At 43.1% G+C, this 24,893-nt stretch overlaps 2 protein-coding genes across 2 annotated transcripts in view; one reads left to right on the plus strand and one right to left on the minus strand.

Annotated features, from left to right (window-relative positions):
- Positions 1–1,138: 1,138 nt before the first annotated feature.
- On the minus strand, positions 1,139–9,760 carry dffa (DNA fragmentation factor, alpha polypeptide). The gene is made up of 6 exons (XM_060852315.1): positions 9,528–9,760; positions 7,822–7,989; positions 5,402–5,565; positions 3,896–4,067; positions 2,721–2,863; positions 1,139–2,114 (listed from the first exon to the last, which is right to left on the minus strand). Exons 1-6 carry the CDS (start codon positions 9,628–9,630, stop codon positions 1,959–1,961), a joined length of 906 nt encoding a protein of 301 aa, XP_060708298.1. The 5' UTR covers positions 9,631–9,760; the 3' UTR covers positions 1,139–1,958.
- Positions 9,761–10,144: 384 nt separating this feature from the next.
- Positions 10,145–24,893, plus strand: part of pex14 (peroxisomal biogenesis factor 14) — a 250,989-nt gene continuing 236,240 nt past the window's right edge. Inside the window, exon 1 of the mRNA XM_060852067.1 lies at positions 10,145–10,195. Within this exon, the coding sequence (XP_060708050.1) occupies positions 10,163–10,195 (33 nt within the window). The 5' untranslated portion in view covers positions 10,145–10,162. The remainder of the gene's footprint in view (positions 10,196–24,893) is intronic.

A 24,893-nucleotide genomic window follows, 5' to 3' on the forward strand; every position in this document is an offset into this window, starting at 1 on the left:
CACAACAGTAGAACGAGCTAAACAACAAGTAAACCAGGGAACAGCTAAGAGGATAATGCTTTCATATTCTTTGCTGTGCTTCCACGCAGAGTGGCGTTTAGTGGAAGGACTCTCAGGCTGATTCACAGTCTTGCAGGAATATACCTTCCATGGTCCTATCGTCCATCTCTTACACCAACCAACAGAGGCGTATTTTCAATACAGTGGGAAGGATTTATAGGACATCACATCTCATAGAAAGATATCCATTCACACCTACTGGAATATTTCCTAAACTTCATAAAAGCTTCTATTCAGACAAAGATGGCTTTGAAAACTAACACCTTAAACAAATGGGTTTTATGTGGTGGGTTGAATTCAATTCTTGTGATAAGGAGGTGCTTTATACTTTCATGGGTATGTCTCTTTTATTGGTACAAAATAAGGTATATTATTGAAGTTGTGTTATACAGTGAAGAGATCAAAGACATTAGAAAGCAATCTGTTCACGAGCCAGTGAAGGGTTTTCCAGTGGCATGAATTTTCTAGTGCAACACATCATGTGGCTTACTTCACATACTATCAGTCATCCACTGGACCTTTTAAATCCACTCTTTCCTCACCTTTCTCAAAACGATTGCTTTATTGGTACAGAGGAACCTTGACTTTCGGGCCTGGGCCCGGGCCTGGGCCTGGGCCTGGGCCTTCCAGCATCCCATTAACCAAACCAAATATCCCCGCCCATCTTCTTCGGATAATTGAGGTTCCTCTGTTTTACCTCTCTTGTAAAATATTTCAATTAATTCTACAAAAATGCCCTCCAAATACAATACATTTCATACACTCAGTCACTGAGAGGAATTTTTCTTGCATCATTTCACTAATTTGTTCCTGTAATGATATTTGTTACCAGTGAAGTGTCATTCGCCAATGTTTCTGCCAAATTCCTCACTGGCCTTGATTATAACGTAAACTGACAGGCTACAGGATTCTGTTGAATTTGAAGAGAATTGGTGTCAAGGATCTGTAAAATAGACTTCACCTCCATTATTTTAAATCTAGCACCAAGAAGATCTCAAGGTGTCCAGAAACAATGATATTAATACGAAAAACGCTACTCCTGTTGAAGTATTCTTACAGTCAGCAAACCAAAAACATGAAAATAATAAAGCCTTTTGTTTTTAATATTAAAATTTCACAGATTGCAAAATAAACAACTAGGACTTACTTTTTAGCTTCCATAAATGTATCATAAATAAATATCACATTTAGTTTCTTAGAAGTTTATCACGATGAAGAAATCTGATATCCAATAGGAGTTCTTCAGGGTGATTAAGACTGTTTAGTAGTAAAAATAAACCTATTATGTGGTCAATATTGTGGAGGTGGCCATCATCAAAAGTTCTTATTTACAAGATTTACAAAGCTCTGGCTGGCCAAAGCACAGCAGAGATTAGAAGCAAAGTACTGCATGGGCCGGCAACACTGACTGTCATTTCATCTAAACAGGTGTTTGAACAAACTTCAAACTCGATAGTCTCAAGTCCTCTTTACTAGATAGGTGAAAATGGTTAGAATGCAGATGCTCAGCTTACAAATGGATACTGACCAACAATAGCAAATGGGAAATCAAGTTTAAAGTTCACACTGGTGTATCAAGCAGTGATTCAACATCAAAATGAAGGAACTCACCCTGCACCTATTTTATGTTAGGCACTGAGCATGCTCAATAAAATCAGTACATACTACAAGTGTAGATTTCTTTTCCCCCACCCATGACAGTATTTGATTTTGTGGCAAGAGCTGACTGTTGAGAGGCAAGATTTAACACGCTGATAGGTTGAAAACCTATGTTTGACTGCATATGTTGCCCCAGTCGATGACAGTTATTTTTAAAATCAACCAGTGCAGGTAATATCAGGGCAGGCGGTACTTGATCCCAGGCACTCTGGTTGGGACACTACCACAGTGTCACACCTTTATTTCGTTGAATATTGTCTCAATTCTTCAAGGCTCTTCACTTTGTCCATGCGTCTCTCAAATTCCTTCCTACAGTCTTGTCGCAGACACCTTACCTCCTCAATGGAACAATTTAAAGTGGAACTTAAATCCTCTTCAGTCCTTTTGAGAATTTCCTGAAGAAGGAGGCATATTAGTGAGCCCATAAATTGACAATGTTTTAAAATCCTAAATGATAGATGAATCAATTAACTGCATCGATAAGGCTCAGCAGCAAGGCTGCAATTTACTGACTTTTTCTTAAAAACAGAGGACTTGATAATGGAAAGGAGGCATAAAATAATTACATTACGATCCAAGTAACCTCCTCAGCCTGTATTTATCCAAAACTCAAGCTTCCACTCACTCACTGTCTAAAGTAGGGCAGGAGAGCTCTGCTCCAAAAATCAGGAAAGTACAGAAGTATGCCTGTGCTGACTCTTTGAAAGAACTGTTCATTTTAGTCCCATATCTCAGCCTTCCCAGTACATGCCTACAAAGACAAAGGTAATGGCTGTTTTTGTGAAAAACTGGTAACAAAAAAAACCCCCAAAATACAGCAATATCAAATAAATCGTTTCAGATTATTCAATAATTGGTTCTAACTGAAATCAAAAACTGGTTTCTAGACTTTAATTTGGCCACAGTTGAGATTAATATAACTTGCCAAAAGTAAATCAATTATCTAAGCAAAACTTGGAATGGTGGTGGTAAAGGTATGCTACCAAGGAAATTTCATGTACCTGTAGCTCCTGATTTGACAAGCTGAGCTCTGGGCTGGGCTTCTGCCTGAGAACTTCAATTGTGTGTTTATTCCGCCAGAAAGTTTCACTGGCCGTCAGATTTGAACCGTCCACTTCAACAGTTTCTTTAGCAGGTTCTGAATCTAGGGGAGATTCAAGATCTATATTTTTATAGCTGCAATGGAATCACAAGGTTTTGAAAACATTAACAGAAACAATCTTCTGAGAAACAGTTTCACCCTGCAGGTCTGTACTGTAGGCTAGAATTTCTGTTCAGCAACACTACAGTACATCGAGCATTTGTTTATAGTCTGATTGGGTCAGACTGAAAAGGAGATTGGCTACTGTCTTTTTGAGTAAAAAAATGAGGTCTGCAGATGCTGGAGATCACAGCTGAAAATGTGTTGCTGGTTAAAGCACAGCAGGTTAGGCAGCATCCAAGGAATAGGAAATTCGACGTTTCGGGCCAGAGCCCTTCATCAGGAATGGGCTGATTCCTGATGAAGGGCTTATGCCCGAAACGTCGAATTTCCTATTCCTTGGATGCTGCCTAACCTGCTGTGCTTTAACCAGCAACACATTTTCAGCTACGGTCTTTCTGATCCCACTGTCAGCTTACATGAAGAAACATGCAGATATAAATTTCTCCGTCATAGATTTAACTTCCTTAAGCTATCTTTTGGATTCGGATAATGCCAGTCTCCAAATAAGGCCATAATTAAACTCGCTTTTACAGAATTCAAATCTCAAAATCTGCCATGGTGGAATTCTGAAAGCATGTTGGATCAGTGGTGGCAGTTCCTTCACAGAAGTACTGAGCACTGCTCACAGCTTTCTCAAATGCATAGATGAATTTGAGATCTCATGTCACAGAAGACTTCCAAGTATAAACCTACATCCCAAATACCCAAAGGCTGTGACCTCATGCTATATATTAAGCATTCAGTAGTAACAAAGTTTTGTCATTATATATGTTCAGGTGTAGGCTAAGTACCTGCCCCAATTCAGATAGCTAACTTAGCACTGGTCAAGCAAACTTACACCAGATTACATCAAATGGCAAATTATATCAAAGTTGAGTAGCATGTCTCAAGAATGTGGAAAACAAACAAATTTATAATATAGATATAACTTTGGAAGAATTTGTTACACATTCATCATAACATCAGACTAACCTTCATTTTCTGTTTGAAAGGCTTTTCGGTACAGTTTTAATATTTCCTTTGCTTCCCGTTGCTCCTCTCTGTTGTCAAGTGCACGTTGAAGGGAGTCCTGTATTGCTTCTGTTCCTTTTAAAGTTTCACCCAGCTCTTTTGCCAGCTCAGCTGATGGAACATCTATTAGTGTCTATCAAATAAAGGTATACTGAAAGCTACTGAATTTTTATATTGACCCTCTTACAATTCAGAGATAAGGTAGAAGCAATTGGATTACAAGTTGACTTAATTCCTGTCCCGGTTTTTAGTAACAAATCCTAACAGTGTCACCAAAGAAATGTGTCTTCAAATGGACTCAAGGAGTTTTACAAAGTAACTCCAAAAAAAAGAACTGGACTTTCTTGTGGGATTCAACTGCAATTGGAACCAGACTAATAACTAACCTTGAGAAGGATCACAAGACATATATTTAAAATTCAATTAATTTTCTTCACACATTAGTAAACAGAAACTCATTGATAATGGCTTGCCAGGTGGTGTGAAGGGATTTTCCTACCTCAACAAAAACCTGAAACTGTCCAGTGAACTGTTGTGAAAATTAGAATCACAGAAACCCTACAGTGTAGAAGCAGGTCACTCAGCCCATCAAGTCCACACCAACCCTCTGAAAAACATCCCACTGCCTCTACCCTACTTCTGTAATCCTACGTTTCTCATGGCTAATCCATCTAACCTGCAGGTCTTTGGGCTGTGGAGGAAACTGGAGCACCCGGAGGAACCCCACAACAGACAATGGGATAATGTGCAAACTCCACACAGCTGATTGGCAGAGGCTGGGATCGAACCCGGGTCCCAGGTGCTGTGACGCAGCAGTTGTTAACCACTTACCCAGCATGTTCCCTGAGGTAACTAAAATGTTCATTACCTTGGGTAAGCAATGAGTGAGTTTGCGCTTCTGACCTGGGTTAATCTAATAACTAATATGGAAGAATGATTTGATAGTTTGAGAGAAGTAATTTCTAAATTTTAAGCTGTATAAAAGGCTGCATTCACTGACAGAGGAGCATGTGCAATATACTCTCTGGAGATGCTTGTACATGCACTAGTGAATGAGATTTACTGAAGTGCAGCTTTATCACAGCTGGCCACCAACATGAAAAAGGCTGCATCCTCAATCGCTTTCAGTAACTTGACATTTTAAACTTCTTTTGTATTTTGGCTTGTTTCTTACTTTTGGATGTGAATATAACTGAACACAATTTCAAAGTATGCCCCCTTCCCTAGTCTGTTTGCTTCCCCTGATCCCCTCTGGCCCCATTCAATTCATGTTTCAAGCATGTGTTTTGTGTGCACATGCACAGTGCAGACTTTTGAGCATGACATCATGAGAGCCTGACACTGCGTGAAAGCGTGTTGCTGTGTAAACTAGTCCAGTGATGTTACTACTAGACCACTACCTCCCCATGTTACTGACTTTTGTACTCTGTAGTAAATCTATTGAGCAACAACTCCTTTTGCTGTTACCTGGAGATCAGATTCAGACATTGTAATAATTCTGGCAAGATTTTGTCTCAGTTGTTTAGCGAGAACTCTCCAATCACTAGACTGCTCCGGATAATCCACAGAGTCTACAGATCCAACACCATCAATATCATCATTCATTCTTATAGCCGAGTTGTTCTTGAATTCTGCAGATACAGAAGAAAGTTTTCGGTGTCATATCATTTGACAAAGTAAATGTTAAATGAGCAACATGACAGGCAGCACTAAAAATCTACTCATGGTGGACAATAACTTTTTTTTGCTGTGAAACAGAGTGAGGTTGTAATAGTTACTATATAAAAGGAGCTTCAATAAGAGGCTGGACAAGTTGCTGATGGCATCTTGTGGATGGTACAGAATAGCTGGCAATTGTGCTTCACTTGTAGAGACACTGACTGCTTAAAATGATGGATAGGGTACAGATCAAGTGGACTGCTTTTCTTGGATGGTGTCAAACTTCTTCAGTGTTGCTAGAACTGCACTCAGGTGAGGAATTCAGAAATTAAGTTATGATAAAATTTTAGGCTGTGACCTCTCATGGCCACAGTATTTCCATTTCAGTTAAATTTCTGGTCAATGTAAAGCCAAGGATGTTGATTGTAGGGAATTCAGCGATGGCAATGCTAGTGAATGTCACCGGGAAGTGGTCACATTCTCTCTTCCAGGAAATGGTCATTGCCTATACTGGTGTAAAATGTTACTTAACACTTAGTATCCCAATCCTGTATATTCAAAAAACAAAACATGCAGAAGCTGGAAATCAGAGCCAAACAGAATCCTGGAGAAACTCAGCAAGCCTAGCAGCATGTGGGGAGACAGGATCAGAATTAGTGTATCAAGTCCAATATGAATCTTCTTCAGAATTATTACATTTTCTGATTAAACCTAAATATTATCCAGATAACGCTGCATGCCAAGGATTTATGAATGGCGCTGAATATTATGAAATATCTCCATTTCTGACTTTCTGTCAGAGTGAAAGCCTCTGATAAAGCAGCTGAAGATGGTTGAACCATTGACACCACCCTAAATAACTCCAGCAATGTTCTTGAACTGAAATGCCAAAGGGTATTAGAAACAGTAGCTACAATCACTTCCCTCAACACTAATGTGGTAATGTCAAAGGTAGTGCTATTTACATCATCTCTGAAATTCAGCTCTTTGGTCCATGTTTTGGCAAGGCTTTTAAAAAGGTCTGAAACTGAGTGGCTTGGACAGAAACCAAACTCAAGCACTGATGAGCAGGTTGCTCCCGTGCATAAGCCTTTTGATAGCATTGTTGATGACATCTTTCACCATTATGCTGATGATTACGAATTGACTGATGAGACTACAATTGGTCAGGTTAAATTTATCCTGCTTTTTATCCCCCAAGAGGACAACTCATATTTGGACAATTGTCCACGTGGCCGGGTAGGTGCTAGTGTTGTAAATGCATTGGAACAGCTTGCCCACTGGTATCTCTAGCCTTACAGTAGAAAGTGAGGACTGCAGAGCTGAAAACGTGTTGCTGGAAAAGCGCAGCAGGTCAGGCAGCATCCAAGGAGCAGGAGAATCGATGTTTCGGGCATGAGTCCTTCTTCAGAAATTCTTGAAGGGCTCATGCCCGAAACGTCGATTCTCTAGTCCTACAGCCAAGATGTTGGGCAGAGCACACAGCTTTTGTTTATCTAATACTTTTAAGTGCTTCTAAATATTGGTTGAAAATAAATTAAACAGACTTGGGTTTAACACTTCAGGAGGCAGCTGATCATTCACTTGGCACTCTGTCTGAAGATGACTGTAAATGTTACAGGCTCTTCTTTTCCAACAATGTGTTGGGTTCCGCCATAATTGAAGATTGGGCATTTGTGAAACTTAATTCTCTAGTTAGGTGTCCACCATCATTCACGAGAAAATTTTAATTGGATCCATTCATTGTGGGTTTATTTAGCTATCTATAGCATGTTGTTTCCACATTATATCATGTAAGCAAGCCTACACTGTAGGCTCAAGTTGGCATCTTATTTTCAGGCATACCTATCTTCTGTTATGTTCTTCTACATTTTCATTAAAGTAGGGTTGCTCCACTGGCTTGGATAATGGTTATATGAGAGAAAAGCCTGACCAAGTTACAGATTGCAGTTCAATATGATCAATAGATTGCAGAATGGGAAAGTGGAGGTGCCAGTTTGCACCTTGTGGCAGAAATCCACCAGAAACATGTGGGGTTTCATAACTTTCAGAGCCTCCTTTCCACCACTTGTGGGACAATTTACACATTAAGTATTCACAATAAACTCATTGTTACTCTTGCAGAAAATTCTGTGGAAAGTACAAGTACTTTACAAATTTGAGATACTACCTGTCCATAATTAACACAATCAATCAATCATTCAGCTGTTCCCTAAAGAGCAACTTACCAACATTAGCAGGAGTCCATTCCTGACTGGAGTCAAGGATCATGAATTTTGTGTTTTCTGGCAGGTACTTGAAATAGTCTTCATCATCAACAACTGTTCCATCATCTTCAAGCACAACTGTAAACGTTTGTTGTGCATCACTTTTGCCCAGACATAGTTTTTCTTTCCCTGAACAATAAACACAAGGTTAGAGGATAGCTAAGCTTTCAGGACATTTTACTAACCAAAAACACACACTCAAAGGTATTGTGGTTGTGGGTATGTTCGCCGAGTTGGGAAGTTGATTTGCAGACATTTCATCCCTTGTCTAGGTGATGTCTTCAGTGCTTTGGATCCTCCTGTGTAAGCGCTGGCGCTGCTGTACTGTCTCTTCTGGAATTTATTTATGATTTGGAGATGCCAGTGTTGGACTGGGGTGTATAAAGTTAAAAATCACAACACCAGGTTATAGTCCAACAGGTTTAATTGGAAGCATTAGCTTTCAGAGCACTGCTCCTTCGTCAGGTGGTTTATTTGGTTCAGTTTCTGCTGCTTCCAGTTGCTCATTGTAGTGGCCGACATATTGGGTCTAGGTCGATGTGCTGGTTGATGGAGTCCGTGGCTTACTGCTATTCTACGGCCACAGGGACATCAAAACCACACACTTCCTGGCTGCACCAGAATGTACACTCAGAACTAACCAAAGAGACACAGCAAACAGTCAGACAAACTACTGTACTCTTACTAACAAAGAAAACACAAACGAACAACCTCGACACCAAAGAGGGAGAAGCCATAAAAACACAAAAAGTGACAAGAACCTAATCACAGGCCGTGCCCTTGACTGCTGCTACTATCAGGAGTAGGGAGGGGGCCAGGGCCTATCGGAGAAGGGGGGGGGTCAGGGTCTCTCGGGGAGGAGTTGTCTGGGCCTATCGGGGGAGGGGGTGGGGATCAGGGCCTATCGAGGGAGGGGGTGGGGGTCAGGGCCTATCGAGGGAGGGGGTGGTTGTCTGGGTCTATCGGGGGAGGGGGTGGGGAGGGTCAGGGCCTATCGGGGGATGGGGTGGAGGTGGGGGTGGAGGGTCAGGGCCTATCGGGGGAGGGGGAGAGGGTCAGGGCCTATCGGGGGAGGGGGAGGGGGTGGGGGGTCAGGGCCTATCGAGGGAGGGGGTGGTGGGGGGGGGGAGGGTCAGGGTCTATCGGGGGAGGGGGGGGGGGTGGGGGGTCAGGGCCTATCGAGGGAGGGGGTGGTGGGGGGGGGGGGAGGGTCAGGGTCTATCGGGGGTGGGGGTGGGGGTGGGGGGTCAGGGCCTATCGAGGGAGGGGGTGGTGGGGGGGGAGGGTCAGGGTCTCTCGGGGAGGAGTTGTCTGGGCCTATCGGGGGAGGGGGTGGGGATCAGGGCCTATCGAGGGAGGGGGTGGGGGTCAGGGCCTATCGAGGGAGGGGGTGGTTGTCTGGGTCTATCGGGGGAGGGGGTGGGGAGGGTCAGGGCCTATCGGGGGATGGGGTGGAGGTGGGGGGGGAGGGTCAGGGTCTATCGAGGGAGGGGGTGGGGAGGGTCAGGGCCTATCGGGGGAATGGGGTGGGGGTGGAGGGTCAGGGCCTATCGGGGGTGGGGGTGGAGGGTCAGGGCCTATCGGGGGAGGGGGTGGGGAGGGGGTCAGGGCCTATCGAGGGAGGGAGTGGGGGTGGGGGTGGGGGTCTGGGTCTATCGGGGAGTTACCTTTGGCAACCAGATCTTGCAAAGACTTCACGGCGACGCCAAACGTCTGAAGGCGGCTGGAGTCACAGATTTTACACAAAAACCTTCTCCTTCCCGGATCCATGGCGGTTCCTAACCTACACCGTCCTCCAGAACTCTCCGATGGTACCGAAAGACGCTGAGAAGTGATTATAAAACCACGATCCCTCACTCCCAGTTGTTGTTGTAGGTGCTGAGCCGTTATCGCGCATGCGCTCCAGGCCGACTCTATTGCGGTCTGAATTAACGAGGGAGAAATATAATTATATTCACCACCCTCTGATTGCCGGAAATTTAAAAACAATTGAAAGTCCAATACCAGAAAAAAAAATAAAGAGTCAGCCTTAGCGCGATCATGCCAACCCTCAGCAAAAACTACAACTCCCATAATGCACCACTTCACGTCGTTATATCAATTTTCTATATTTTCTGAATCTAAGCTGCTATTTTATATCGGATTAGGTTTTTAGAAATCGACACTTTAATTCTTTTTTTCAAAAAAATAATGTGTTTGTCTCGCTGCTGTTGGTGGTCGAAGGGATCTGCGATCGATATTATCGCCTTGAGGGGGGGGAAACGGGTGGCCGTGCTGTGATCGATTGCTCGGGTCTATAAAGATGGCGTCCTTTGAGCAGGCGGAGCCGCGACAGGTGAGGGGCCTCGGGGCAGCCCAGCCCCCAAAATACCCCGTCCCCTTAACCTCACCTCCAAGATACCTCCCACCCCCACCCCGTCCTCCTCACATACACCCCGCGCCCCCACACACCCATCCCACTGACCCCCCCCCACGCACCAATTCACCCCTTTCCCCCCACACCCTCATCAGCTCACTGTGTCCCTGTTCCGCAAACTCTCCCACAACACCTCCCCAACATCCCCCTTTCCCACACCCCACTCATCCTCACCCCATACACGATATTCCTCCCTCTCCCGCCTGCTCCCTCACTGACCCACACATTCTCTTGCCTCACAATCCCTTTTCCCTCCCTCAAATCAGTTTCTTCACCCTCACATTCCCTTCCCAACCACCTTGCCCACTCTCACCCTCTCTACGCTTCCTTAACCTGAACTCAACCTCAGCCCCTCTCCCTACCCACTGTCACCCTCCCTCACACCCTCATTCCCCACTGGCAGCTCACTCTCACCACTCCTCTCTTCTTTCCCTGCACATCCACTCACCCCTTCCACCCTCTCGCCATACTCACCCTCTCCAATCCTTCTCACCCCCCACAGTTTCCTCTTCTCTTCCTCTCCTCTCTCTGTACATATTGTCTTCCTCCACCCTTCCATGCCACCTGATCATTTCATGTGCCCCTCTTCCTCATTCCCCATCATATGTGCTCTCTCTCCGCATCATCCTCTTCTGTCCCTACTCCCCATTCTCCTTCCCTCCTTCTTCCCTCTTCTGTTCATAATTGACACCCCTTTGCTTGTACATCCTTCCTTTCCTCCACTACCATTTGAGAATTTGATCCAAATCATTGGATTATTTTTGTTCACTATCAGAAACGTCAGTAACCTAGATACTGTAATCGCTTTTATCTTGTAGAGATACTGTTAGCTGAGTGTGCCGTCCAATATATTAGAAAGGGACAATCGTATTATTTTCTTTTAGTTTATTTTAGTCTATGCAGGATTTATTATGCTTCATTTCATCTCTGTCTCAGTGCTATTAGAGGATTACAAGGTATATGAATGAATTTATTAGATACGACTTTATTTGGATTGAAATTTGTTTTTCCCAATTTGATAAATACATGAGATAAATATGAGATACCATGTAATGCTCAATATTTTTGAGAACTTACTCTCAGTCTCTAATGCCCATCTTTTGATGTATGTTTTAGTTTTTAGATATTTGTTATGATGGTAATTATGAATTTATTTATATGCTTTTCATGTTTTTTCCAGCAGATTTATTATTCATTTTGCTTCTCTGCTGTTTCAGTCTGGATGTGGCCATGTGTTGCTCAGTGCCCGTAGTATCTACCTAAGTTGAACAGCACTGTTGCCCAAAAAAGTGTTTGCTTGCTTACAAGAACAAAAAATATTGGGGAACTTGGGTAAAACTGGAGGACGTGGGGAAGATTCAGCAGGTCTGATAGTTACTGACCAAGCTCTCAATTTCTAATCTTTAGTTGTGGTGAAAGGTTGTTGAACTGAGTGGACAAAGAATCCAAATTAATCACAGATTCTAAAATCAAAACTGCTGGAAACGCTGAACAGGTCTGGCAGCATTTGTGGAGAGAAATCAGAGTTAACATTTCGAGTCAAGTGACCTGAGGAAGTGCCACTTGACCCAAAATGTTAACCCTGATTTCTCTCCACAAATGCTACCAGACCTGTTGAGTTTTACGCGATTTCTATCTTGTGTTTCTGATTTTTTTAAACCAACGATGCTGCTCAACCTGTTTAGCATTCCCAACATTTTCCACTTTTTTTATTTCCAGAGTTTGTGTGTAAGGCTGTGAGGTAAAGGTAGGGAATGTGGGATTAGTTCAGTTGTTTTAGCAGCAAGCCAGCATTGCCTTCCTGTGCTATAGTCATTCTGTGATTGATTGTGTGTGTGTGTGTGTGTGTGTGTGTGTGTGTTAGTGTTACAAACTAGAAGAATGTTTCATCCTCTGGGTCAAATAATGATTATAATTTTCTTTGGTTCACACTTCCCAGTTTTGCAAATTAACTTGCAACATTTGATCAAATTTGCTTGTAAATAGTTTCCTGGATAATTTTTATATACTCTAAGCAGTCATTTTTTATAAAGTAATCATATGAAATTCCTAAATAAAACACATCACTGGAGAAACTCAAAAGGTCTGGAAGCATCTGTGGAGAGAGAAACAGGGTCCAGTATAACTATTGGACTCTTCCTCTGCCCACGGATTCTGCCAGACCCTCTTGAGTTTCTCCAACCCTTTGTGTTTTTCAGATTTCCAGCATCTGCAGTATTTTGCACTCATGAGAAATTCCTCCTTTGATGTTGCAAGCAAAGTAGAATTATTTGAGTGCTGTACTTTTTGTTGGTGTCTGTTTAGGGGAGGAGAAAATTGTATTTTGGAAAATTTGGGTATAAATTGTTCTAATCGCTTAAAATTCAGCATTCTTGCATTTTTCCTGAAGAGAAAAAGACATCAGATTTTGGTAAGATGTCTCCTTTTCAGTAAGCTTCAAGATCTGTACCACCAAGCAACTGTTCAATTCAGCAAGTTATTTCAAGAAATTATAATTTTCATTGAATTTTGCTGTTCCCTTGGTGGTCAATTGTCACCAGAATGGTGTATTTAATTCTGAAATGTGAATGTTAAGAGGTGGTTGGCTTTCTATGTTGCTTTCGTTGTGGTATTTCATATTCCTTTTTTATTCAGCTGGTTTAGATTGAGTATGGATTTCACTCAATCCAGTCATATGTGCAACTTGAGTGATTCTGATTTGTTAGTAAATTTTGATATATTCTGTGATGATACCTCTGGAGCTGTCTCGTTTTGTATGCAACAGCCATAGAATCGTAAAGCACAGAAACAGGCTGTTGGGCCAAACTTGTCCGTGCCAGCCAGGTTTCCTGAACTGAACTTGTCCCCTTTGGCCCATATCCCTCTAAACCTTTCTTATCCATGTACCTACCTAAATGTCTTTTAAGTGTTGTATTTGTACCCACCTCTATCACTTCCTCTGGTAGCTTGTTCCATATATACACCACCCTCTGTGTGGAAAAATGTGCCTGTCAGGTACCTTTTTTTTTAAATCTTGCCCCTGCCACCTTAAACCTATGGACTGTAGTTTTGGACTCTCCTACCTGCACAAAAAGACCTTGGCTATTCATTTTATCTATACTCATTATTTTATAAACCTCTGCAACGTCACCCCTCAGCTCCCTGTGCTTCAGTGAAAAAAGTCCCAGCCTATTCAGCCTCTAACTCAAACCTTTTCAGTCTCAGTAATATCCTTATAAATCTTTTTTTTTGCAATCTTTTCAGTTTAATAATATCCATCTTATAGCAGAGTGTCTCTGCCTATTGTGCCTTGGCCTAGAAAATCCATTAGCTGCAGGGACCATCCTGTCTCTATTTTAAGCAAGGTATTATTAGCCTTGAGATAGATCAGTCACTGAATAAATAATCTATTTTAAAGCAGCTATATTCCTTTTTGTTCGAAGATCTTTTTGTACATAACATGCACTATATGAGGCATTATAAAATTAGTATGGAATCTAGGGCTGTATATAAATACATTTAAAGTAAACCTCAAAAGGTGATTCAACATGAGAAATCTACATGAAATCAGGATGTGTGAAGGTCTTCTCTCTTTGAATATCTCGCCCTAATTTGTTACAGGAGATGAGAGGATGTTAAAGTTATCTTCCCACAGCACAATATGAATACATTCCTGTGATTTCTGCTGCATTCATTAGTAGTATATCAAGGTCTCCTTGACCTGACACATTGTGTGAATCTTTTTCGAGACCAATGAAGCTCTTAAGACAACTTGCATTACCTGACATTATATGGAACATACATCATTTTCAATTTCACCCATATTGCTCCTTGTGTGAGCACCACATTCTCAGGATAAAGAAGCTCTTACTGAATTTGTAATAGATTTTTTATTTATTTATAGCTCTGATTTGTTTGTCTTCCTACATGTGGAAACATAATCTACACTTGGAGATCTCCTCTTCGTCATGTGTCCCTATCATATTACCCCTGCAATCTTCTCTTCGAGTGGACAGTCCCCATCAGTTCAATCTTTCCTGATTTGTTTAAAACCAATGTTATTGTATCAGTCTTGTAGCTACTCTTTGCATCTTCTCTATGTATTCCTTTCACGTAAGGAGACCAGGATATAGGGGAAGCTATGTTGCACTGGTATTATCGCTGGATTAGTAATCTGGTACCCTAGGCTAAAGTTCTGACAATATAGTTTAATTCTTACCGTGACAGATGTTAATGTTTGAGATCATTCTGAAACTAAGAGTCTAATGGTGACCATGTAACCGTTATCAATTATCATATTAAAAAAAATCTGGTTTACTGTTGTCCATAAGACATAGGAGTGGAAGTAAGGCCATTTGGCCCATTGAGTCCACTTCACCATTCAATCATGGCTGATGGGCAATTCAATGCCACTTGCCCGCATTACTGTGCTGTACATCTCTATGACTCTATGACTGCATGACTCTCCCTATATTCCTTAATACCAAACAAGATTAAGAATTTATCAATCTCTGCCTTGAAGACATTTGGCCTTCATGGCAATGAATTCCACAAGCTCACCATTCTCTGGCTGAAGAAGTCTCTCCTTGTTTCCATTCTAAATTGACCCCCTCTAATTCTGAGGCTGTGCCCACGAGTCCTTGTATCCCTGCCTGAGAGAAATAAATTCCAGGCATCTACCCTTTCTAAGCCATGCATAATCTTGTAAGTTTCTATTAGATCTCCCCTCAAAACTTATAAACTCTAGTGAATACAGTCCCAGGATCCTCCGCCGTTCAGCATATGTTAGGCCTACCATTCCAGGGATCATCCGTGTGAATCTCCACTGAACACGCTCCAGTGCCTTTGTCCTTCCTGAGGCGTAGGACCCAAAACTTGACTCAGTATTCTAAATGAGGCCTAACCAGAGCTTTATAAAGTTTCAGTAGCACGTCGCTGTTTTTACATTCTAATCCTCTTGAGTTAAATGACAACATTACATTTGCTTTCTTAACCACGCACTCAGCCTGCAAGTCAACCTTTAGAGAATCCTGGACTAGCACTCCCAGATCCCTTTGTACTTTGGCTTTATAAATTTCCTCAATGTTTATAAAATAGTCCATGCTTGTATTCTTTTTTCTGAAGTGCATTTGCTCACGTTGAATTTCATCAGCCATTTCCTGGGCCACTCTCCAAAATTTCTAAATCTTTCTGCAGCCTCCCCACCTCCTCAGAATTACCTGCCTGTCTGCCTAACTTCATATCATTGGCGAACTTTGCCAGAATGCCCCCAGTCCCTTCATCCAGATCATTAATATATAAAGTAAATAGCTGAGATCCCACACTGAACCCTGCGGGACACCACTTGTTATTAGCTACCGTTCTGAAAAAGAACCTTTTATCTCAACTCTCAGGCTGCCTGACAGAAGGCAATCCTCAATCCATGCCAGTAGTTCACCTCAAACACTATGGGCCCTCAGCAGCCTCCTGTGAGGCACCTTATCAAAGGCCTTTTGAAAATCTAGGTAGATAACGTCCACTGGGTTTCCCTTGTCTAACCTACTTATTACCTCTTCAAAGAATTCTAACAGGATTGTCAGGCATGACCTCCCCTTACTAAATCAATGCTGACTTGTTCTAATCCGACCTTGCACTTCCAAGAATTTAGAAATCTTATCATTAACGGTGGATTCTAGAATTTTATCTACAACCAATTGGCCGATAATTTTCCATCTTTTGTCTTGATCCTTTCTTGAACAAGGGAGTTACAACAGCGATTTTTCCAATTATCTGGGACTTTCCCTGACTCCAGTGACTTTTGAAAGATTACGACCAGCACCTCCGCTATTGCTTCAGCCACCTCCCTCAAAACTCTAGGATGTAGCCCATTGGGACCAGAATATTTATCAAATTTTAGACCTTTTAGCTTCTCTAGCACTTTCTCTTTTGTAATGGCTACCATACTCAACTCTGCCCCTTGACTCTCCTTAATTGTTGGGATATTACTCATGTCTTCCACTGAAGACTGACACAAAGTACTTATTAAGTTCTTCAGCTATTTCCTTATCTTCCATCACTAGCCTTCCTGCATCAATTTGGAGCAGCCCAATTTCTACTTTGCCTCTTATTTATTTCTTGTGTATTGGAAGAAACTTTTACTATCATCTCTAATATTACTGGCTAGCTTTCCTTCATATTTGATCCTTCAGGGAAGGAAATCTGCAGCTTTTACCCTGTCTAGACTGCATGTGACTCCAGACCCATTGCAATGTGGTTACCTCTTAACTGTCTTTTGGTTTGCTATGCTCTTTTCAATCAGTTTGAGGGTCAATTTGGCATGAGCAACAAATGGCCTTGCCACAATGCCCTCATTTCAGGCATTTAAAAAAAAAAGTGGTCTATCAAAGAACCACAAAGCCTTTTGAAATATGCATTCCATTGTACAAAGAAAATGCTTCAAAGTGTTACAATCCCCCAGAGACTGATTTCTTTAAAACAAAATTCAAACTTCCACTTAATGGCTGAAAGAATGACCAGCTTTCATTGCTGAATTTGTTTGACTATAATAAAACAGACCAACAGTACTGCTGACTAAACACTACTTTTGTAGGCAAATTATACTTGCATGTGAACTGGGAGGTGGAGTAGGTTATTCATCCTCTTGAACCCACTGCGTTTTTCAATAAGATCATTGATCTCATTGCAACCTCAGCTGAGTCCCTGCCGACCTCCAATAACTGATTCCCGTGCTTAACAAGAATCTAGCTACTTCTGCCTTAATACTGAAGGACTCTGCTTCTACCATCTTGTAGGAAGAGAGTTCCAAAGATTTATGACTAATGAAAAATAATGGACTAATCTCTGTTTTAAAAGGATGACCCCTGATATTTAAACAGTGACTCCTAGTTCTAGATTCTTTTAGAAGAGGAAACCTCCTCTTTGCATCTGCCCTGAAGTGACACCTTAGACCTTCACATCAGCTCTTGCTCTTCTAAATGTTATCTTCTGATATGATATGAAAGGATGCCTGAGACTTAATGGAACGAGGAAGCAGATTAGATTAGATTAGATTCTCTACAGTGTGGAAACAGGCGCTTTGGCCCAACAAGTCCACACCGACCCTCTGAAGAGTTACCACCCCCCCCCCCCCAATCCATTTCCCTCTGACTACTCCACCTTATGTTTGGGAGAAGATTTGTAGCTCGGGTGCTCGTTGTTGTGGTTCTGTTCGCCGAGCTGGGAGTTTTTGTTGCAAACGTTTCGTCCCCTTTCTAGGTGACATCCTCAGTGCTTGGGAGCCTCCTGTGAAGCGCTTCTGTGCTGATTCCTCCGGCATTTATAGTGGTTTGTCTCTGCCGCTTCCGGTTGTCAGTTGCTGTCCGTTGCAGTGGCCGGTATATTGGGTCCAGGTCGATGTGTTTGTTGATAGGATCAGTGGATGAGTGCCATGCCTCTAGGAATTCCCTGGCTGTTCTCTGTTTGGCTTGCCCTATAATAATAGTGTTGTCCCAGTCGAATTCATGTTGTTTGTCGTGTGTGTGTGGCTACTAAGGATAGCTGGTCGTGTCGTTTTGTGGCTAGCTGGTGTTCGTGGATGCGGGTTGTTAGCTGTCTTCCTGTTTGTCCTATGTAGGACACGACCAGCTATCCTTAGTAGCTACACACACACACATGACAGACAATATGAATTCGACTGGGACAACACTTCTATTATAGGGCAAGCCAAACAGAGAACAGCCAGGGAATTCCTGGAGGCATGGCACTCATCCACTGATTCTACCAACAAACACATCGACCTGGACCCAATATACCGGCCACTGCAGCGGACAGCAATTGACAACTGGAAGCGACAGAGACAAACCACTATAAATGCCGGAGGAAACATCACAGAAGCGCTTCACAGGAGGCTCCCAAGCACTGAGGATGTCACCTACAAAGGGGACGAAACGTTTGCAACAAAAACTCCCAGCTCGGCGAACAGAACCACAACAATCCACCTAACGTTATGGGCAATTTAGCATGGCCAATTCGTCTGGTCTGCACATCTTTGGATTGTGGGAGGAACCCCACACAGATGCTGGGAGACTGTGCAAACTCCCCACAGACAGTCACCTGACAGATGATGGATTTTTTTTAAGAAGTGAACAGGATGTGAGTTGGTTGTATAAATATGGGAAGCTAGTAAGCAGTGTGTTGCAAATGAGTAAACATTTTATCTTTGACTGTATAATGCTAAACTATCACATATAAAAAGCTAGCCTGTCCAAGCTTTCATCGTAAGACAACCCCCTCATTGCAGGTATTAGTCTGATAAACTTCAACACATTTATATCCTTTCTTAAATAGGATGACACGTACTATACGCAGAAGTCAAAATGCAATCTCACTGGTGCCCTGTGTAACTGAAGCATTTTTTTGTGTGTGTTCAGTTCCCCTTGTAATAAACAATAACATTTTGTTAGTTTTCTGAATTACTTAAAACAATAAAACAAAATGTTGCACCCTTTCCTTAAACACCCAAAAAATCAGAACTGTACATTACACTGTCGTTTAGGTCGACCTTCAGTTTTCTTGGAACAAATTGAAAATGATTCTTCTCGGCTTACTTCACATCTCCTTTCTCAGAACTCTTTCAGTGAGTTTTCCCCCCCAAATTATTTTCTTTTAGCACAAGCTAAGTGAATCTTCTGGCCTCATTTTTACTTATCATAAAATTAATCTTTCTAATATGAATGTGAGCTCCCGCCTATACTTCTGCATGGTGAATTCTACAGTTTTGGGCTCTAACTCCTCTTTACCGCCTTAATCCTGGCAGACTAACTTATCAGAGCTTCAAGGGTATCTTAGAAATTGTACGCCTTTCAAAGCTCATTTCCATGGCAACATAAATAATATGGGCCTTGTATTCAAGTAAAAATGCTTTTATCTATCTTTGAGACTCCAATTCTCTCTCACCTTGGAAGTAAATAGACATTTTAAAGTAAAACTGTTTGTAGCCTGACGCTCTCCATCCTCGTCTAGGACACTGAAGTCTATCAGGCTAGCTGCAGTTTGCACAATGGCTGTTGTTAAATCCCAAGTGTAAGCACCTGACACCTCCTTCCTAGGAAAACTAGTCTGGCACTCCCTTGCTGTGAGGTAGGTTTCAGAACAAATCAGATGATACCCTCTTTGTGTCATTCCTGCCAAGAGATTGCCCAAAACACAACATTCTTATCAACTTTATTGGAACAAAATACTCTCTCAATCTCTCCTTGGAGCATGGTGCCATTGACCTTGATGACTGGTGTGAGCTTGTTACCGAACTACTGAGTCTGGTGACATTAGTGAGTCTACTCATTAAGCTACATCACGCTTTGTAACGCAATACCTTAATGATGAGGCAGAGAAGAAAGCAAACCCTGCATGGGCCATGGCCCAGTGCTTCATGCAATGTTCTGACACAAGGTTTTAAAGATCTGTGGATCAGCAGTCAACCTGTTCAGTCACATGAAGTCAGGCATTGAAAACCTGATCCTGGACATGTCATCTTCAAATTAAGGAACAATTGTCAATGATACTTTAACACCCCTTCTTTCCTTTTCCAGCACAGTGCCTTTTTAAAATAGCGCTATCATCCTACATTGCGACTTCTGGTGATTTGTGTACCTGTACATCAGATCCAGCTCATTTATATAATTACCTTCAAAGAGGAGGTGGCTCTCTGGTCTTTCAATTTTTCACCTTTTCACAATTAACTATGTTGAAATTAATTTGATAGTTGAATGGATAGTAAAGGTGTTCCCTGCAAAACTTGATTTAAAAAAAAATTACCTTGACCTAAAATGAGCCACACCAGAAAGAACGACTTTGCTTTGTTCGATATGATGAGAGAGGCTGGTGTATAAATGGGAACACTGCAGCAGTAATGGGTTTATACTGGAAGACATTGTAACTGTTCCTCGGATGCTGCCTGAACTGCTGTGCTCTTCCAGCACCACTAATCCAGAATCTGGTTTCCAGCATCTGCAGTCATTGTTTTTACCTACCTTCACCTTTGTCAAGTCTGCTCAAAATCTACATGTGCTTTTCCACTGACCAAGTCCATTATACTGTCCAGTGAGGCTGCCCTCAACTTTAAGGAATCAAGTCCAGTATTACAAATTAGAGCAGTTGGGGCTGCATTTCGCACAGTGTCAAACATTGATCTTGCAGGTTGGAAGGATAATCCAGTTGCAGGATTGTGAGAGCAAATTCATGCAACAAGTGGGTCAACATAGTCACCTCCTTCCTAGGGCAAAGAGCAGGGAAATGTCAGCTCTTGCAACACTGAAAACCATATGCATCCGTGCCAGGCCCCCCACACAATTTGTTGAGAGGGGACAAGTTTATTTTTGCTGTTAGATGTGCAGGATAGATCAAAGTCCACTGTGCTGCTGATAATTTGAAGCTGATCGGTTAGTCTCTGGTTTAAAGGAAAAACTAAATGTTTTATGACCGATGAGGGAAGAGGGCTGATGATGCGTTTCGGCTGTTGAGAGGCAGGGTGTGGAGTTTTAACTTTTAACAACAAAGGTTTTGAAAATTGAATCATCAGCTCGATTTAGGAAAAAGACAAGCAATTATAAAGCCATGCCTTTCACATTTTGGGAATCTCAGTACTTGAATATCACTTAGTTTGTTTTGAAGTACAATCTGTAGACAGATGACCGCTTGTATATGCATAATAAAGTAAGGGGCTCAACAAAAAAGCTTCGACCTTGCAGAGTCCACTTGTTGTGTAACTGGTTTGACAGAGGTCCAGGTTTGTATCTTAACAGCTACGGTTTGGACAGCCTACTTGTAATGAACCTGATTCTACAAAGCTGCCTACCTTAAATCTAAAGTACCTTTTTATAAAAACATGATATCCAATGAAACACTTAATAGTTTTCCCTCATCTTTTCACTGAATTTTAGAAGTTCATTGAAAGGCCCCACTTCTTTGTAAATAGAAATAATGAGCGCACGCACACTGTGTTTCAACTCAAAAACAAGGGACAGCCATTCTGATTTGCTTTTTAGGGCAATGCCTTGAATGATCAGAGTCAATATGTCTCGTTTAAAACTTAAAGCATGATCATTAAATGTCATTTGTCATTAAACTGGTGTACTCTCCATGGTAATGCATCGACCAAACAAGTGCCAATCAACCAGACTCTCCTCTTACAATTGTCTTTCATTTGATATTTTTTATGAACTGTCCTGATTACAGCGCAAGACAAACCTTTGCTGAAATGTCTTTTTTTTCCAGAAATACTCTACTTTAACATCTGTTGTGCTAGCATACTTACTTGCAGTGCTTTAATGTTTCTGTCTCTGACTGAATTTAAGTTTGAAGAAGTTTATAAGTAAACTATAAAATTTGATTCAGTTTGGAAGGCATCAGTTATGTTTCTGTTAATTGGACAATGAGGGTAGAAAAGATTTACAAACCATGGCTGTGCTTAAAAGAAACTGCAGGGTGAAAGGGTGACCTGATTTGAAAGAGGGGATTAGGTAGCCGAGATATTGGATGGGGAGACTGGGATCAACTAAAAACTCAAGCCCATCCTTTAGGAGTGAAATTAGAACAGAAACACTTCTGCATATATGAGTTAATGTTTAAAATGCTCCCTTTTCAACTAACAGTTAATGTTAAATGAGTTAGTTGTTGACCAAAGGATATGGAGCAATGGCAGGTGTATTAAATTGTAGAATGATTATGCTATCTCGAAATGGTGGAACAGGCTCAGTGCTAAATGCCTTCTTCCTGTTCATGTGGGAGAAAGTGAGGACTGCAGATGCTGGGGATCAGAGCTTAAAAATGTGTTGCTGCAAAAGTGCAGCAGGCCAGGCAGCATCAAAGGAGCAGGAGAATCGGGCATAAGCCCTTCTTCAGGAATGAGGAGGGTGTGCAAAGCAGGCTAAGATAAAAGGTAGGGAGGAGGGACTTGGTGGGGGGGGGCATTGGGAATGCGATAGGTGGAAGGACGTTAAGGTGAGGGTGATAGGCTGGAGAGGTCAAGAAGGTGGTGCTGAGTCTGAGGGTTGGGACTGAGAAAAGGTGGGGAGGAGGGGAAATGAGAAAGTTGGAGAAATCTGCATTCATCCCTTGTGGCTGGAGGGTTCCTAGGCGGAAGATGAGTCGCTCTTCCTCCAGGCGTCGTGTTGCCATGGTCTGGCAATGGAGGAGGCCAAGGACCTGCATGTCCTTGGCGGAGTGGGAGGGGAAGTTAGTGTTCAGCCTCGGGGCGGTTGGGTTGGTTGGTGCGGGTGTCCCAGAGGTGTTCTCTGAAATGTTCCGCAAGTAGGCAGCCTGTCTCCCTAATATATAGGAGGCCACATTGGGTGCAGCGGATGTAGTAAATGATGTGTGTGGAGGAGCAGGTGAATTTCTGATGGATATTGAACGATCCCTAGGGGCCTTGGAGGGAAGTGAGCGGGCATTTTTTGCGGTTGCTGGGGAAGGTACCGGGAGTGGAGGTTGGGTTGGTGGGGTGTGTGGATCCGACAAGGGAGTCGCGGAGGGAGTGGTCTTTCCGGAACGCTGATAGGAGTGGGGAGGGAAATATATCCTTGGTGGTGGAAATGACGAAGGATGATCCGATGTACCTGGAGGTTGGTGGGGTGGTAGGTGAGGACTAGTGGGGTTCTGTCCTGGTGGCGATTGGAGGGGCGGGGTTCAAGGGTGGAGGAGCAGGAAGTGGAGGAGATGCGGTGGAGAGCATCATCAACCACGTCGGAGGGGAAATCCCCCATCACGAAGGTCTCAAAGCTCTCTGCTTCTTCCTTTCCCGCTGAACCAACCAGTACCGTTCCACTGATGCTGATGCTCTCCTTCGACTGACTGAACTGGTCCTCACTCTTAACAACTTCTCCTTCCAATCCTCCCACTTCCTCCAAACCAAAGGAGTAGCCATGGGCATCTGCATGGGCCTAGCTATGCCTGCCTCTTCGTTGGATATGTGGAACTGTCCATCTTCCGCAGCTACACTGGCACCACCCCCCACCTTTTCCTCTGTTACATTGATGACTGTATCGGCCCTACCTCATGCTCCCACGAGGAGGTTGAACAGTTCATCCACTTTACTAACACCTTACACCTTGACCTCAAATTTACCTGGACCGTCTCAGACTCCTCCCTCCCCTTCCTAGACCTCTCCATCTCTATCTCGGACGACCGACCCCACACGGACTTTTACAAAAACCGACTGACTCCCACAGCTACCTAGAATACACCTGTTCCCACCTTGCCCCCTGTAAAAATGCCATTCCATATTCCCAATTCCTTCGCCGCATCTGCTCCCAGGAGGACCAATTCCAATACCAAACAGGCCAAATGCCCTCCTTCAAAGACAGCAATTTCACCTCCGACGTAGTTGATGATGCTCTCCACCGCATCTCCTCCACTTCCTGCTCCTCCACCCTTGAACCTTGCCCCTCCAATTGCCACCAGGACAGAACCTCACCAGTCCTCACCTACCACCCCACCAACCTCCAGATACATTGGATCATCCTTCATCATTTCTGCCACCTCCAAACAGACCCCACCACCAAGGATATATTTCCCTCCCCACCCCTATCAGCGTTCCGGAAAGACCACTCCCCCCACCAACCCAACCTCCACTCCCGGCACCTTCCCCTGCAACCGCAAAAAATGCAAAACTTGCACCCACACCTTCTCTCCACCCCCCCCCCCCCCCCCCCCAAAAAGGCCCCAAGAGATCCTTCAATATTCATCAGAAATTCACCTGCACCTCCACTTCATTTACTGCATCCGCTGCACCCGATGTGGCCTCTTCTACATTGGGGAGACGGGCCGCCTACTTGCAGAACATTTCAGAGCACACCTCTGGGACACCCGCACCAACCAACCCAACCAACCCCTCCCACTCTGCCAAGGACATGCTGGTCCTTGGCCTCCTCCATCGCCAGACCATGGCAACACGACGCCTGGAGGAAGAGCGACTCATCTTCCGTCTAGGAACCTTCCAACCACAAGGGATGAATGCAGATTTCTCCAGCTTCCTCATTTCCCCTCCCCCCACCTTGTCTCAGTCCCCACCCTGGGACTCAGCAATGCCTTCTTGACCTGCAATCTTCTTACCGACCTCTCTGGCCTATCACCCTCACCTTAACCTCCTTCCACCTATCACATCCCCAACGTCCCTCCTCCCTATCTTTTATCTTAGCCTGCTTGGCACACCCTCCTCATCCCTGAAGAAGGGCTTATGCCTGAAACATCGATTCTCCTTCTCCTTTGATACTGCCTGACCTGCGCTTTTCCAGCAACACATTTTTAAGTCCTGTTCGTGTGGCTCTACATCACCCCGTTACAGGGAAAAGGGTAATAATGAGTTTAAACTGTCAGTGATCAAATTCACTCAGTACGAATGGCTATATTTTCTACTCTGGCGCTGTCCAACTATTGTCCATCCCGTGGGACTAAATCTTCAGAGTATGTATGATGCAATTTGATCCACTCACTCGCTCTCTCAATGATATTGTACTCTGTCAGCCTTGCAACTGATTTGCTAAAGGAAAAGATTTTAAACTATTTGGAGAACTGAGGATGAAAGTTTCTGATAATCTGTGCCAACATATATGAATAATGAGTAAAGATGTTGCCACAGCATTGGTGCCATGTACAACAAGAGTGT

The sequence above is a fragment of the Hemiscyllium ocellatum genome, chromosome 37, assembly GCF_020745735.1.
Source record: "Hemiscyllium ocellatum isolate sHemOce1 chromosome 37, sHemOce1.pat.X.cur, whole genome shotgun sequence".
Classification (NCBI taxonomy): Eukaryota; Metazoa; Chordata; class Chondrichthyes; order Orectolobiformes; family Hemiscylliidae; genus Hemiscyllium; species Hemiscyllium ocellatum.

Coding starts and splice junctions, on each gene's coding strand:
- dffa (XM_060852315.1), bottom strand. CDS start 9,630: ATGGATCCGGGAAGGAGAAGGTTTTTGTGTAAAATCTGTGACTCCAGC. Junction 5,566..7,821: donor ATGGACTCCTGCTAATGTTG/GTAAGTTGCTCT, acceptor CTGTATCTGCAG/AATTCAAGAACAACTCGGCT. Junction 4,068..5,401: donor TGTCTGAATCTGATCTCCAG/GTAACAGCAAAA, acceptor TTTATTTGATAG/ACACTAATAGATGTTCCATC.